Genomic DNA, 13840 nt, shown 5'->3' on the forward strand with positions numbered 1-13840 from the left:
CCTCTGCCATCTGAAAGCGCTCCAATGAATGAATGAATGAATGAATGTACCCTACTGTAGGCTCAATACACCCCTCCCTCCAGAAACCAAAAACATTGAATGCAATTATATCAAATCAGTGAAAAATGTGAAAAAACAGGATCTGCCAGTTAATCCATTCCTGAAATCTGTTCACTACAAACTGCAAAGTGTGTACCCTGCATTCAGAGATATTCTTGAAAGGCAACATGATATTCAGAATAACAACAGAAATGCTAAATGTTTTGTTTTATAGATAGCTAGATATTCACACTTAACTCTGAGGCAAGGACTTCCTGCTCTCCAAACTCAAGGAGCTGAACACATTTTCTTCCTGTAGCCTTAGCAACCATTGTACTTTACAGGGCCAGATTTGTTCAGGGATTGCTTGAGATTGTGTAACTGCAACTGGATCCTTGACTTTCTAATCGGAAAACCACACTCCGTATGAATTGGAAACAATGTCTCCTCCTCACTGATTGTCAACACCGGTGCACCCCAAGGATGTGTGCTACTCTACTTGTTATACACCCATGACTGTGTGGCCAGGCACAAGTTTGCTAATACCACCACAGTTGTCGGCAGAATCACATTCAGGCTGGAGATAGATCAGCTCATTCAATGGTATAATAACAACAATTTTGCACTTAATGTCAGCAAAGCCAAGAAGATGATTGTGGACTTCAGCAGGAAGTCAGGAGAACATGACCCAGACCTCATCAAAGGCTCGGTAGTGGAGAGGGTAAAGAATTTCAAATTCCTGGGTGTTGACATCTCCAAAGATCTGTTATGGAGCCTCCACATTGATGCAATCGGTAAGAAGGCTCACTAGCAGCTACACTTTGAGGTGTCTGAGGAGATTCAGTATGTCACAGAAGACTCTCATAAACTTCTACAGGTGTTCTGTGGAGAGCATTCTGACTGGTTGCATCACTGCCGGGTATGGAGGTGTCAACTCTTTGGACAAGAATAAACTCGACAGGGTTGTTAACTCAGCCTGTGACATCACAGGCAGCAGACTTCACTCCATCGAGGACATCTACATGAGGCGGTGTCTTAAAAAAGCAGCTTCTATCCTTAAAGACCCCCACCACCCAGGCCATGCCCTCTTCAGTTTGCTACCATTGGGAAAAAAGGTTCAGGAGCCTAAAGATGAACACGCAACGGCACAAGGACAACTTCTTCCCCGCTACCATCAGATTCTTAAATAATCAGTGAACCATAGGCGCTGCCTTACTTTTCATGCAGTATTATTGATATTATTTTATTTTTATATAGTAATGTTGTAAGATGGTTATGTTATGTATGTTTGCACTGTGACGCTGCCGGAAAAACACCGAATTTCCTGACAATAAATCCTCGTTTTGATTCTAATTCTGAAGTCACCCTGCCTCCACCAAAGAGATTTCTGGGAGGGAGGCTGGGGTAAAAATGTTAATTCACAAAATCTAACAGTCCATTGTGGCCATACGGAGCACTTTGAAATGACATGCTAGAAACCAATCTATGCCTGCCAGTATTGCAACAGTTATAGACCTGCTTCCAATGTTAAATCTGCCCACACCAAAACTGTACATGTATGTTGCATGGTAATATACCCAGTATATTATGAAGCTATTCCCACAAGTTGAGTAATTGTTGTTAACTAATGCTTGACTTGTCCTTATTCATACCGCATCTTAATGTTATACAATCACAGACCAGTCCTCTCAAATATTGTATATCGATGACCGGTTGTGTCCACCAGTGCAAAGTGTGTCCATGCCAGTTTTGTTTCCCAATATTATAGTGTCGGACCTATCTCCAGCAGCGCTGCACTTCTAGTTATAAATTGACAGACTTGAACCTACTGTTGTTATTCCTACAATATCATAGTCACAGACCAATATTAGTGTAATACAATGTCAGAACTGTGCCCTTTAGGATGACACTCCGAATAGTCAATTCTGGAATAAGTATCGTATCGTACTGAATAGTACGAATAATCTTTCTCTTTCATATTCATTTTCCTCCATACATAAATTAAATTCAATTCTTTCATCAAAAATAATCACTTTTTAGCCATTTTTTTCTTATGTACAACTTTACCTGATTTATCCAACGCTGGATCCAAACAACAATTAAAATCTCCCCCTATTATCATACGATCTTCAGATTCTGACATTTTGAAAAAATCCTTCATCAACATTTGGTGCATAAATATTGGTCAATGTCCGAGATTCTGCAAAAATCTTACAATTTACTATCAACACTTTCCAAATAGCTTCGCATACAGATTCCAAAGTAAAAGATAAATTCTTATGTATTAATATCGCAATCCCTCTGGCTTTGGAATTGTAAGAAGAATAAATAACTTGACCTACTCAATCTTTTTTCAATTCTTGATGTTCCCTTTCCGTTAAATGTGTTTCTTGCAAAAAAGCAAATCTACTTTAAATTTCTTAATATAATTTAACACTTTCTTACATTTAATTGGATTATTGAGTGCATTCACATTAAAAGTAGCAAATTTTTGATTAGCCATTGAGAAATAATCAAAAGGTGACTAAGTCATTTGGGGGATACAAAAAGTGGGGGGGAAAAAAGGAATCAATTTTGGGAAGATTAGTGATAGGTTAGAAGGGTTGAGAAGAGCATTGAAGGATGACTAAAGGAGTAATGAAGAGGGGGAAAAAAATCAAACGAAATAAGCAAGACATTTTAAAACTGATAAGAAGAGCTTATAAATATAAGTATATATTTAAAATAAAGAGTAGCTAAAGTAAACATTGAGAGGATGAGATGGGATAATTAATAATGGGAAGTAAGAGAATGACAGGTACTTGGAACAAAATGTTTTGACTTGTCTTCATGCAGAAAAAAACAAAAGCATTTCAGTAATAGTGGAAAAAACCCAAGGAAGAGAAAAGCCTGAAACAATTACCACGACTGAGGAAAAGGTGACAGGAAAATAAAAGGACAAGCACAGCAAATCCGTTGGGCATGCTGGTGAATGTGTTGGTTGTGATCTTCCAAAATACTTTGTGTTGGAGAAGTAATGTTTCTATTCAAGGAGACAAAGAAAAACAGATGGTTGATATGCTTAACAATTGTCATTTGGAACATTATGAGGCTGAAAAACAAGAATGATGCAAACTATAGTAATGGTGGTATGCTTTGGAACTTAGGCAATTCCTTTATGCCTCTATACTTAGCTCTTTCCATCTCTCTGATATGGGTTAAGTTTGGTCTCAGCTGTCCACAAGACCTTTTTCCAGAAATCTGTAGACTCTTTTAAATACTTAGCAAACTGGCCATCCTGTTTCTGTGTCCAACTAATGGTTTGCATCTTGTAATATAGCCTCTGTATTTCTATTCATGAAGTCATCTGTGGACAGTAGACATTGACACATCCACACCTGCCTCCTGAAGAGTCTTCCTGACCTGTCGGACAGGTGATTGGAGATTTTTCTTCATTATGATGAGAATTCTTCCGTCATCAGTAGTGGAGTCTTCCTTGGCTTGCCAGTCCCTTTGCGATTACTGAGCTCACCAGTAAACTCTTTCTTCTTAATGATGTTCCAAACTGTTTACTTTTGTAATCTTAAGGGTTGGGCAATGACTCCTACTGGTTTTTTTTTCTTGTTTTTCAGCCTCGTAATGGCTTCTTTCATTGACACAACCTGGTCCTCGTATTGAAAAATGGCAACTAAAGACTCCAAAGGTAATTAAAAGCTTAGAAGCGAGCCTCTTATACCTGCATCTATAAACATACCTGAGTACTCACGAACACCTGTGAAGCCAATTGTCTCAAACATTATTTTGCCCTGAAATGAGGGAACTATGTATAAAAAGTTCTATAATTTCTACATGGTCAAACTACAATACGTACAAATAACCTTGAATAAAATCTGGAATGTGCACTTTAATTACATGAATTGTTTGATTACAAACTTATAACTGTGGAACTGGGCAAATGAAGGAAAAAAAACGTGTCTTTGTCCCAAACATTATGGAGGGCAGTGTATCTCCAACACAAAATTCACAAATAAAACTGCCACGGCAGATCCATTGTTACTTCTTGCTGACATAACATCTCCTCAAACCTTGATACCGTCGTGTCCTCCCTCACCAAGCACACTTCCACCTACGTCCAGGACACCATTCACACTCTCCACCTCTTTGAATAATTCCAATTCTCTGGTCACCTCTGTTTTCATCATGGATATGCAATATCTTCACATATCCATTCCACAACATGAAGACCTTGGGGCCCTCAGCTTCTTCTTGAATGCAGGACTGTTCAATCCCATGAACTAACACTTTCCTCTGCTTGGCGGCACTTGTCTTTACCCTTACCGTCTTCTATTTTGACTTATCCCATTTCTTCTAAATTTAGGGTGTAGCCATAGGCACATTCATGGAACCCGACTGCTACTGCTTTTTTGTCAGGCATGTGGAACAATCCCTGATTTAATTGCACTCACGTGCCACTATGCAATTCTTCCTCTACAACATCAACGACTGCATTGTTGCTACCTCCGACACCCATTGTGAACTTGACAATTTAATTAACTTTGCTGCCAGCCCATAAATTTACATGGTGAAATTTTGGAACTTCCCCACCCTTTCTAGGCCCCTGGGATGAAGACAGATTAAATTATCCACAGGTCATCGAGCAAACCTTGTTTGAACTTCCTCCAATGCAAGTTTATCATCTACTACAAACCCACTGACTTTCTCAGCTGCCTGGGTTATACCTTCTCCCAACTTGTCTCTTGTAAGGATGCCATCCTTTTCTCCTGATTCTTTTACCTTTACTGCATCAGTTCCCAGGGTGAAGCCTTTCACTCCAGGCCATCTTGTATGTCTTCTAATAAATGTGGAATCCCCTGTACTGTCATTAAAAAGCCAGTTCCCATAATCTCTTCCATTTCTCTACCCTTATCCTGCCTCTCCTCTGACTGAACAAGGATAAAATCCTTCTGGTCCTCATTTTCCACCCCACCAGCCTCCATATCAGAAACATTAAATACACAAAAGTGCTGGAGAAAGCAGGTCTCACTGCTCCAGTTGAAGGCAAAGTTATAGAATCAATGTTTCGGGCTTGAGCCCTTTGTCAAGATATGAGTAAAAAAGCAGGCAGATTCCTGTACAAAAAAGTAAGGGGAGGAGGGGGGAAAGAAGGAACATGATCCAACCATAGGTGGATATGGATAGAAGGACAGAAGAGAATTGATTGAACTGATCGGGGAGGAGGTGGCTCTATGAATTCAGAGTTGAAAGAGAGGAGACTGAGTGACAGGGAAAGAAAGTTTAAGATACGTTATTCTCCAACATATCTGCCAACTTCCTCTCACCAACCCTATTCAGGTTACATAGGATGAGTCTCTCTGCTCTTCCCTCTGCACCCACCCTTCCAATCCCTTAGGCAATTCCCACTACTTGCTTCTACATCTGCTCTCTCACTGTCATCCAGGGCCACAAACAGACCGTCCAGGTGAGGCAGAGCTTTACGTGCAGATATAACCATATAACCGTTTACAGCATGGAAACAGGCCATGTCGGCCCTTCAAGTCCGTACTGGTTCACTTGAACAACTCCACTAGCTCCTCTGCAAACTCCTGAGGAAGTAGAGGCTCTCTTCATGATGCAGAGCAGAAATGTGTATAAAATTGTGATTTGCCCATGCCCATCACTTAACAGAATTGGATGTCCCGTCCCCAATGGAGTGAAATTACACTAACAGCAGGAACACTTATTCTGCATACATCTCACGATTAAAATATAATAAATACAAAATGATAATTTATTGATTGATTTAGGACTAGAGATTGCTGTTCTGTCAGGTTGTACTTGTCCAATCAGATGACAGTAAACTTGACTTGATAATTTAATAAATTCATCCAAACTAATCAACTATAACCAGTGTGGCCTCCCTACAGTGGTGAGACCAAACACCTATGCTCTGTTTGTGTTCCTGCATTTAACCATTGTAACTTCCCCCAACTATTCCTACATCGATATACGGTATCTGTCCTCTGCTTCATTCATTGTCAGGATGAGGCCAAATGTAAATTTGAGGAACGACACATCATATTATTCCAATACAGCCTTAAATCTAATGTCATTATCATTGATCTTATCCAGTTTTAGGTAATATATTCGGAAGGGTTGTGGCCATCATGTGACAGTACTGCCCTCTAACCTAGTCGGAGGACATACCAGCTGCCAATCAAGGTTTGGTTCCACCCCACCCTTTAGTGCACACCTTGCAATTGGATCCATGCGAATTACCTGGACAGGATTCTCCAGTCTGCCTGGACTTGGCCTTAGGCCATTGGCTATTGTAATTGGATTAACCCTCCATTGGCCCCTACTAATGACAGGTAACCCCACTACCATCTGCTGCCACTATTTTTCCAGTTTTTTTTTTAACTTCCCTCTTTCCTCATGGTCTCTTCTTCTGCCTGACTCTCCACCTCTTGCACATTGTCCTTTACCCCATCACCTTTGGGCCTATCCCACAACTTCTTTCCCCCCTTTATATTACTTTATCTTTTTAAAAAATCTCAGTTTTGATGAAGGGTCCCAACACGAATTTCTACCCTGGATGTTGTCTGACCGCTGAGTTCATTGCTTTCTGTTGATTGATTCCTATTATTGAAATGTTGTTTTCTGAGGAAAGGGTGAGTAGATTACATCTCATTTGGACCTCTTTAAGATCACCTTTATTTGTTAAAGTTTGGAGATTCTGAGCAAGCCTGACAGGATAGATGTGGGGAGGATATTATCTCTCAAGGAGGAATCTCAAAATAGGGGGAATGTTTTAAGAATGAGGTGTTGCCCATTTAAAGTGGAAGCTTTTTATCTGAAGGCCATGAATCTGTGGGATTCTATGCCCCAGAGAGCTGTGAAGGCTGAGATTTAGGAGAAGTTAGTAAATTCAAGAAAGTGGAGCTAAAGTTGAGATCAGATCGCCGATGGTCTTATGAAATGCCAGGTCATGTTTGAGCTATCACATGGCTTACTCGGGCTCCTTTTATGTTTTCTAGCATTATGGGCCAATAAACCATCAAGTGTTATTCATAACAAAATAATCACCTGGAACTGCTGGAATGGGTTCTCCCATTTTCCTTCCGTCCGAGATGACAAAAATGTTAAACATCCAGAATTTGGGAGAACCCTGACAAAACTGTTTTTGAAGTGCCAAAAAAAACTCAAGATACTTGAAGCTGGGTTTTCATATTGTCGTTGTCCAATTGTTTGAATTGAAAGGGAAGGAAAATGTGCAGATTAGCTATTTTTGAAACCGAATGAATTGCCTGGTTGTTGAATGTAAGAAACTAAAAGCTGAGGAACTGCAGTAAATTCTACTTCTTAAAAAAAAACACATTTTCTTTATTAACATTAAGGAATTTCAGTACGTACAGCAGGCATCATTATTACTCATTATGGAAAATGACACACAATGTAACAGTTTCTTGAGAAACTTTGAAAACTAAACTTTTAGTCAATTTCAAAAGTTTTTTTAAACCTAGTATTCAGCATTGTGAATTATTTAATCTACATTATTGTAATCTTATCAAATATTACAATTACAACTTGCATTTATATTGTGCCTTCAACACAGTAAAAACATTCCAAGGCATTATCAAAACAAAATTTGACACTGGGATTTATCAGTGACATCGGGACAATGAGCCAGGCACTTGGTCAAAGAGGTAGTTTTAAAGGAGCTTCTATAAAGTAAAGAGAAGTTGAGAAATGAAAGGGTTTAGGAAAGAAATTATAGATCTGAGGATCCAGAAAATAAAGGCATATTTACAAAAAGTTGGAGAAATGCAAGTTACAGATTTGCAAGAGTTTAAAATTGATGTGCAGAAATCTTGGACACAGAAATGCTGAAGAAACTTTGTAGTTCTTGCAGTGTCCATAGGAAGTATAGATATATTACTGGTTTGGGGCTTGAACCCTTCTTCAGGGGAAATGATCTTGGAGTGTTTGCAGGACTGTATATAATTGTAGGATTGCACATCCCACAAATTCAGATACAATAAAACCCACATTATCTGACACCTATGGGGATTGGTAGATACTCTATAAGTGAGTTTTCCAGTTGCTTTAGATTGCATGGATGGACACACTAACCACTAGGGGGTGCCAATTTTAAACTTTAGTTTTTTTTTAACCTTATTTATTTTGTGATTTTTTTTTTGCCAGTTACTTGAATTTTGGATAATGAGGATTTTTACAGTATATACATTTGTCTGACAAGAAATCATTCACAAAAGCCGACTTCAATTAGAACAGACCAACATATACTGGGCAATTAAAATATCATGACTGAGAAAAACAGTCAAATCGGTTATTATAACAAACAGAATTCTTTTAAAAGAATTTGACAAAACACAAATTCTGAAAACCCCATTATATTTTCATACCTCTTAAACACGTTTATTTGTTCTACACTTAACAAATGAAAATTCTACAAATTTAGTTAAAATGTATGCTGTTCCTTACATTCATGACTGAAGGGAAAACTTCACATGGTACTACAAAAAGCACTCTGAGAAAGATAGAAAATGAGAACATTTTCAGTACTCATATTCTGATGAAGGGGAGTTGACTCCCACACAATCTGCTTTTGAATTTTAGTGCAACTATGATCTTGAAACAGACTCGAAACAAATATGTGGAACAATGCATTGCTGGACATGTATTGAATTTTAATGCAACATTCTCATTTTGTATTTTTTTTTAAAGACAAAAGAATCAAATATAATGATTCCTGCCAAATGTGAGTTAATGGCCCCATTGTTCAAATGTCAGTTTTTATGTATTGTTATTGAAAAACCCTTCTCTACTTCTACAAAGATAGCATATGACCCATAGTCACAGATGGGAATGCATTGACTGACAACAGGGTCATGGACAGGTTTGACACTTACTAAAGTTACATTCATTTTGATGCTGTCGCACGCAACATTAAGATTTGCCAAACAACAGGCTTAGATATTCACATGCTCAGGTCATTCATCATATTACACACAGAGTACATTTTATGTATTCTTAACTTTATAATCTTAGAAACATTCATACTGAATAAAAACATTTGACAAAAAAAATCATAGGAAGTTAATATTAGTTTTAAAATACTCAGGAACTACTATTTAGTAGTTGACGAAAACACTCAAGTTACAAAGTTCAAAAATACTTACTAATTCACAAAATTTGCCCAAAAAAAAGCGCAGATGTAACATTTGAGCATCCTATAACATCGGTTTTGTATGGCTTAAAGAGGACCTTTTGATGATATATCTTTAGGTTTAACGGAAATGTCATGAATTCATATATTTTTCGTGTAAGAAGCATCTGTAGAAGAAGAAAGATTAATGACTTCTTATTAACCCTCCAAGGAAATGAATGACATATTTATATAGCACCTTTTGTGTCTTCTGCAGAATATTTATGCCAGTGAAGTTAAGTCTCTTCCATAATTAAAAAACTTAGTACGGCAAGTTCTCATGAACAGCAATAAGAAGGTAAGCAACCTTTTATTGGAAATGTTGAATGAAGAGTAAACATCATTGTTCAAATCATTTATGTACAGCACAAAAAAAATTAGGGTTTTGATACCACTCCACTGGTAAGGACCCTCCTGTCTGGGGGAAAAAAAAAACTGCTCTATATAATCATTCTCTGATTTTATCACTGAAGCAATTTTTTTATCTGGTTGGCTAATTGGCCTCCTATCCTGTGTGCTCTAACCTTCCATACCATTCTACCAATATGAGACCTTATCTAATGCTTTACTAAATTCCATAGAAATAATATCAACCACCTTGCCCTCATCAACCCTCTTTGTCACCTGTTCACGACAAGATTCCCCATGCACAAATCTATGGTGGTTGTCCTCAATTTTCCACTGGCCATCCAAATGTGGACAATTTCTATCTCTCCGAATCCTCTCCAGAGGTTTCCCTGCAACTGGCTTTAAAATAAACATCTTACCTTGACGTTTGTCATCCACCATCCTGTTCTGCTTCAATGTACTTTCTTTGCCTTCCTCACTAACCTTGACCTTTTCAGGCCCTCTCCCTCCATCTTGCATCCCAGACCCTGGCAGTCTAGATCAAAGCTTCCTGGGTGAATCTTGCAAACTTCCGAGCTAGAATTTTGATCTCCCTCCATGTATGCTGATTAAACTAAGTTCTTTCTCTCCAACAGCTCTGTTGACCTTCTTGCTTTTTATGGTATATCTATGTCTCACATCCAATCCAATATTCAGTTCCACATTGATACCATTTGTTCCATATTCTTGCCTTCAATGCTATCTAACTCTACAGCTACTCTCAGGTTGAAGCTAATTTTTCTAACATTAATATCCTATTAGACTCCAAGCTGAGTTTCTGACTCCAGATCTTATAGAATTCAATCACTGCCATGCTTCACATACCATCCTCAAGATCCTTGCTTAGGAGGCTGAGAGGGGATCTTACGGAGGTATATAAAATCATGAGTGGCATAGATAAGGTGAAGAGTGGCAGTCTGTCTCCTCAAGTAGGAGAATTGAGGACGAGATGCCATAACTATGAGGGAAACTTATTTTCTGAGGGTGGTGTGAAAATGGAATGATTTGTCAGATAAAATGGTAAAGTAGGTATATTAGCTTCCTTGAAAGAACACTTTGATAACGATATGGATCACTCCATCGAGGACATCTACAAGTGGCGGCGTCTTAAGAAAGCAAGTTCTATCCTCCAAGACCCTCACTACCCAGGCCATGCCCTATTCACTCTGCTACTATCAGGTAAAAGGTGCAGGAGTTTGAAGACAAGCACTCAGTGGTGCAAGGACGGCTTCTTCCCCTCTGCCGTCAGGTCCTAAGTAAACAATTAACCACAAACACTGCCTTGGACTTTTCTTGCACTATTTTTAAAAAAATATTTGTGGTTTATATAAATGTTTCCACTGTGATGCTGCGCAAAACAGTGAATTTCATGACTTGTTCATGACAAGAAATTCTGATTCTGAAACGGGGGACTAAATCAGGAAGATGCGTTGTTCAGCATGGCCAAGCTGATACAAGTCTCTATAGGATCTCATGCCCAAAGAAGCTTGGAATAGTCTTGTGACTCCAAAAGTTAAAGTAATATTGGGGTTAGAAAGACCAGCCATATATAGAGATGCTCAGACAATGACTGATAGTTAAGACGGGCAGCTCCATTCAGCTAAGGAGAATTGTTAATGGAGAATAATGTGATTGATTGAAAAGCCACAGGTAGATCTCAGGAGGAATAGAGAGAGAGAATGCACTGTGACCACAGATTTAATTTTCATAAGTTTCGAACTTAATGGATGGAAACTTGACTGGAGTAATTGAAATGTGCGATTGGTGGAAACTGGAGATGAAGACATTGCAGATTTGCTCTCAGACTTGATGTTACAAAATTGTATACCTGTCATTTAGAAAGTAAATGTTTGTGATTTTACCTCCCCTAGTGCATGGATATAATTTATTACTCTAATATTATTTTGTTTTGTTGGAAGTAAGGACTATCCTCATTTAAAAACCTTCCCAAATATCTTGCCGCTTTAATTCACCAATAGCCAGACTGAATGGATGGATAAATAAAATTACCAATTCAATTCAACCAGTCTTCCCCTGGTATTGAATATTCTCCCTGGTTACATGGCTAGCAGAGTGGAAGGGATCAGATTGGTCTTATCTGAAAGACCACTTGTCTGACTGGCTATGGATGCAGAGTTGCAAAATCCAGATTAAACAGGAAATAGTAATTCTTTTAACAATAAGCACACATCAAGGATTAAACACAAGAATGCTCGATGGCATCGTTTCTCAACAGCCTTGGTTATCTCTATGCACACCTAAACTGACTTTGAAACATATCAGAATGATGAATCATTTTGACTGTTTTCTTTAAATTTGCAGCTTAAAAAAAGAGCCAATATTGTTGTCAGGCCCCAAGCTTTATGACCACTGAGATGAGTTGAAGAAGCATCATTCTGCTGGTGGCCGAAGACCTACCACCGTTCTCAGCACTGTGTAAGTCCATATTTAGTGGGTGCTTTCACATTGGTTCAAATCCTCGTGGTTGCAGACTTGTAACTCTAGAGCTGGTCTTGGTCGATCCAAATTGTCCTCTTCTGTTCTTCAATGATTTTCTCTTTGATGATTTTAATGAGCTCCTTAATGTTACTCCACGAGTCAGCCTCAATTGTGGTGTACAAACAAGGAAGAGCTTCTAACTCGCTCTCATTTGAACGGCAGCATTTCAATAACTCTTCTTCCCCACTGTCTGGTTTTGCTGGCAGTCTCCTGAAATTAGAAACAGTAGTTTTTTTAAAATATATTTCGTTACAATATGCTACTACTTTAAATATAAATAGCAGAAGACTATTTGCCTCTTGCCTCTTCTCAATACCTCACACTGTGTGAATCCAAGCTTCACCTTATGCTGATTATACAATTCACCTCCAGAGATAAAAAAGTTAGCCTCAATAGACAATCTATCAAGATCTTTTTTTAAAGAGGAGGGGGCCAAACCTTTGTGCAGTAAAACCCCCGATCTCCAGCAGCATTGGGGTGCTGGATAAGTGAATTTTCTGGTTGCTTGAAATAGTGTGGTACATGATTAGCGGATTGACCACAAGACGGTCGCCAATTTTAAACTTTCATTTTTTTTTTACTGATAAAGGGGATTTTACTGTATTTCTACAGATTAGTGCAACCTATCAAAACACTGTGAGCCTCCTGATCACAGATAGAGGCCACCCAATCACTACCAACAATTTGTCAGATTCCTGTTTCATTAACCCAGTCCTTTAATGCAATTTTTGAAACTATTTATCTACTTACAATTTAAAAATTTATCCAGTCTCTGCCTCCAGTTGTTTAGTGGGAGAGAAATGTATTTTCTAAATAACCCTTTGCCATCTTTTTATTGCAAAATACATGGGTGCATATAGTAATAATAAAGTAAATTATTATCAAGTTACAAGTATCAAATAACAATAAACCAGGTAATAGGAACCCATGGTATTAATCGGAATAAAGGGGAAAGAAAAAAAAACATATATTCCTAAACTAAGAATCAAACCCCGCCATATGAGGGTTGCTGGCCTAGTTAAGGAGTCCACTACTACTAATAATAACGATGGGGTCATAAAAAAAAGCAAAAATAATTCTACATTTTGAAAGTAATTGAGAAAAGGATCCCAAAGAGAAAGACAGTTAAGATCCATTGCAGTAGTCGAACACCTATTTTTTTTTCCCCTAGAGACAGATGTGCCATCACATCTGACAACCACTGAGTATGAATGGGAGGGACAGCATCTCTCCATCTCAGCAAAATGGCTCTTCTAGCGATGAGGGAAGCAAAAGCCACAACAATGGATTGTGAAAAAGTCAATATTAAATCCATTGGCCGACTCACTCCAAAAATAGCAGCGAAAGGGCCAGGAGTCGCATTAATATTAAGATCTAATGTTGAGGTGTGAAATACCCCTTGCCAGAAATTGAAGAGAAAAACATACGATATAAAGTACCTTCCTCAGTTATGCATTTATCACATTTAGAGGAAGGGTTAGGATAAAATTTAGCTAACTGAACTTTGGAAAAGAGTGTGCCTGATCGACTGCTTTAAATGAATGTCTGGCACAAAGAGGAGTGATCATATTTCAAAACAGAATCCATTTTTGGCAAATGGTTGTTGAAAGTTTTGTTTCCATATTTTCTTACAACCACTCAGGGAACTATCCCTAGATCTTAAAAGTAATTCTTAGAGGGCAGAAAGCAATTATTTATGGTTGGATTTAA

The 13840-nt window shown here is 38.3% G+C and overlaps 1 protein-coding gene and 1 long non-coding RNA gene across 9 annotated transcripts in view; one reads left to right on the top strand and one right to left on the bottom strand.

Annotated features, from left to right (window-relative positions):
- The window catches only part of LOC138747020 (uncharacterized), an 82820-nt gene that overhangs the window by 38570 nt on the left and 30410 nt on the right, over positions 1 to 13840 (top strand). For 4 of the 5 annotated variants that reach the window (XR_011347240.1, XR_011347244.1, XR_011347243.1 and 1 more), the window contains exons 3-6: positions 3651 to 3721; positions 6148 to 6386; positions 9462 to 9542; positions 11954 to 12067. This is a non-coding gene — a long non-coding RNA (uncharacterized lncRNA). The remainder of the gene's footprint in view (positions 1 to 3650; positions 3722 to 6147; positions 6387 to 9461; positions 9543 to 11953; positions 12068 to 13840) is intronic. The other variant, XR_011347241.1, reaches the window with a different exon arrangement.
- card11 (caspase recruitment domain family, member 11) overlaps positions 8428 to 13840 on the bottom strand; it is a 286003-nt gene continuing 280590 nt past the window's right edge. For 2 of the 4 annotated variants that reach the window (XM_069905859.1, XM_069905857.1), the window contains exon 24: positions 8428 to 12340. In XM_069905859.1, coding sequence (XP_069761960.1) covers positions 12133 to 12340 — 208 coding nt within the window. In that variant the 3' untranslated portion in view covers positions 8428 to 12132. The remainder of the gene's footprint in view (positions 12341 to 13840) is intronic. The other 2 variants (XR_011347238.1, XR_011347237.1) reach the window with 2 other exon arrangements.

The sequence above is a fragment of the Narcine bancroftii genome, chromosome 12, assembly GCF_036971445.1.
Source record: "Narcine bancroftii isolate sNarBan1 chromosome 12, sNarBan1.hap1, whole genome shotgun sequence".
NCBI lineage: Eukaryota > Metazoa > Chordata > Chondrichthyes > Torpediniformes > Narcinidae > Narcine > Narcine bancroftii.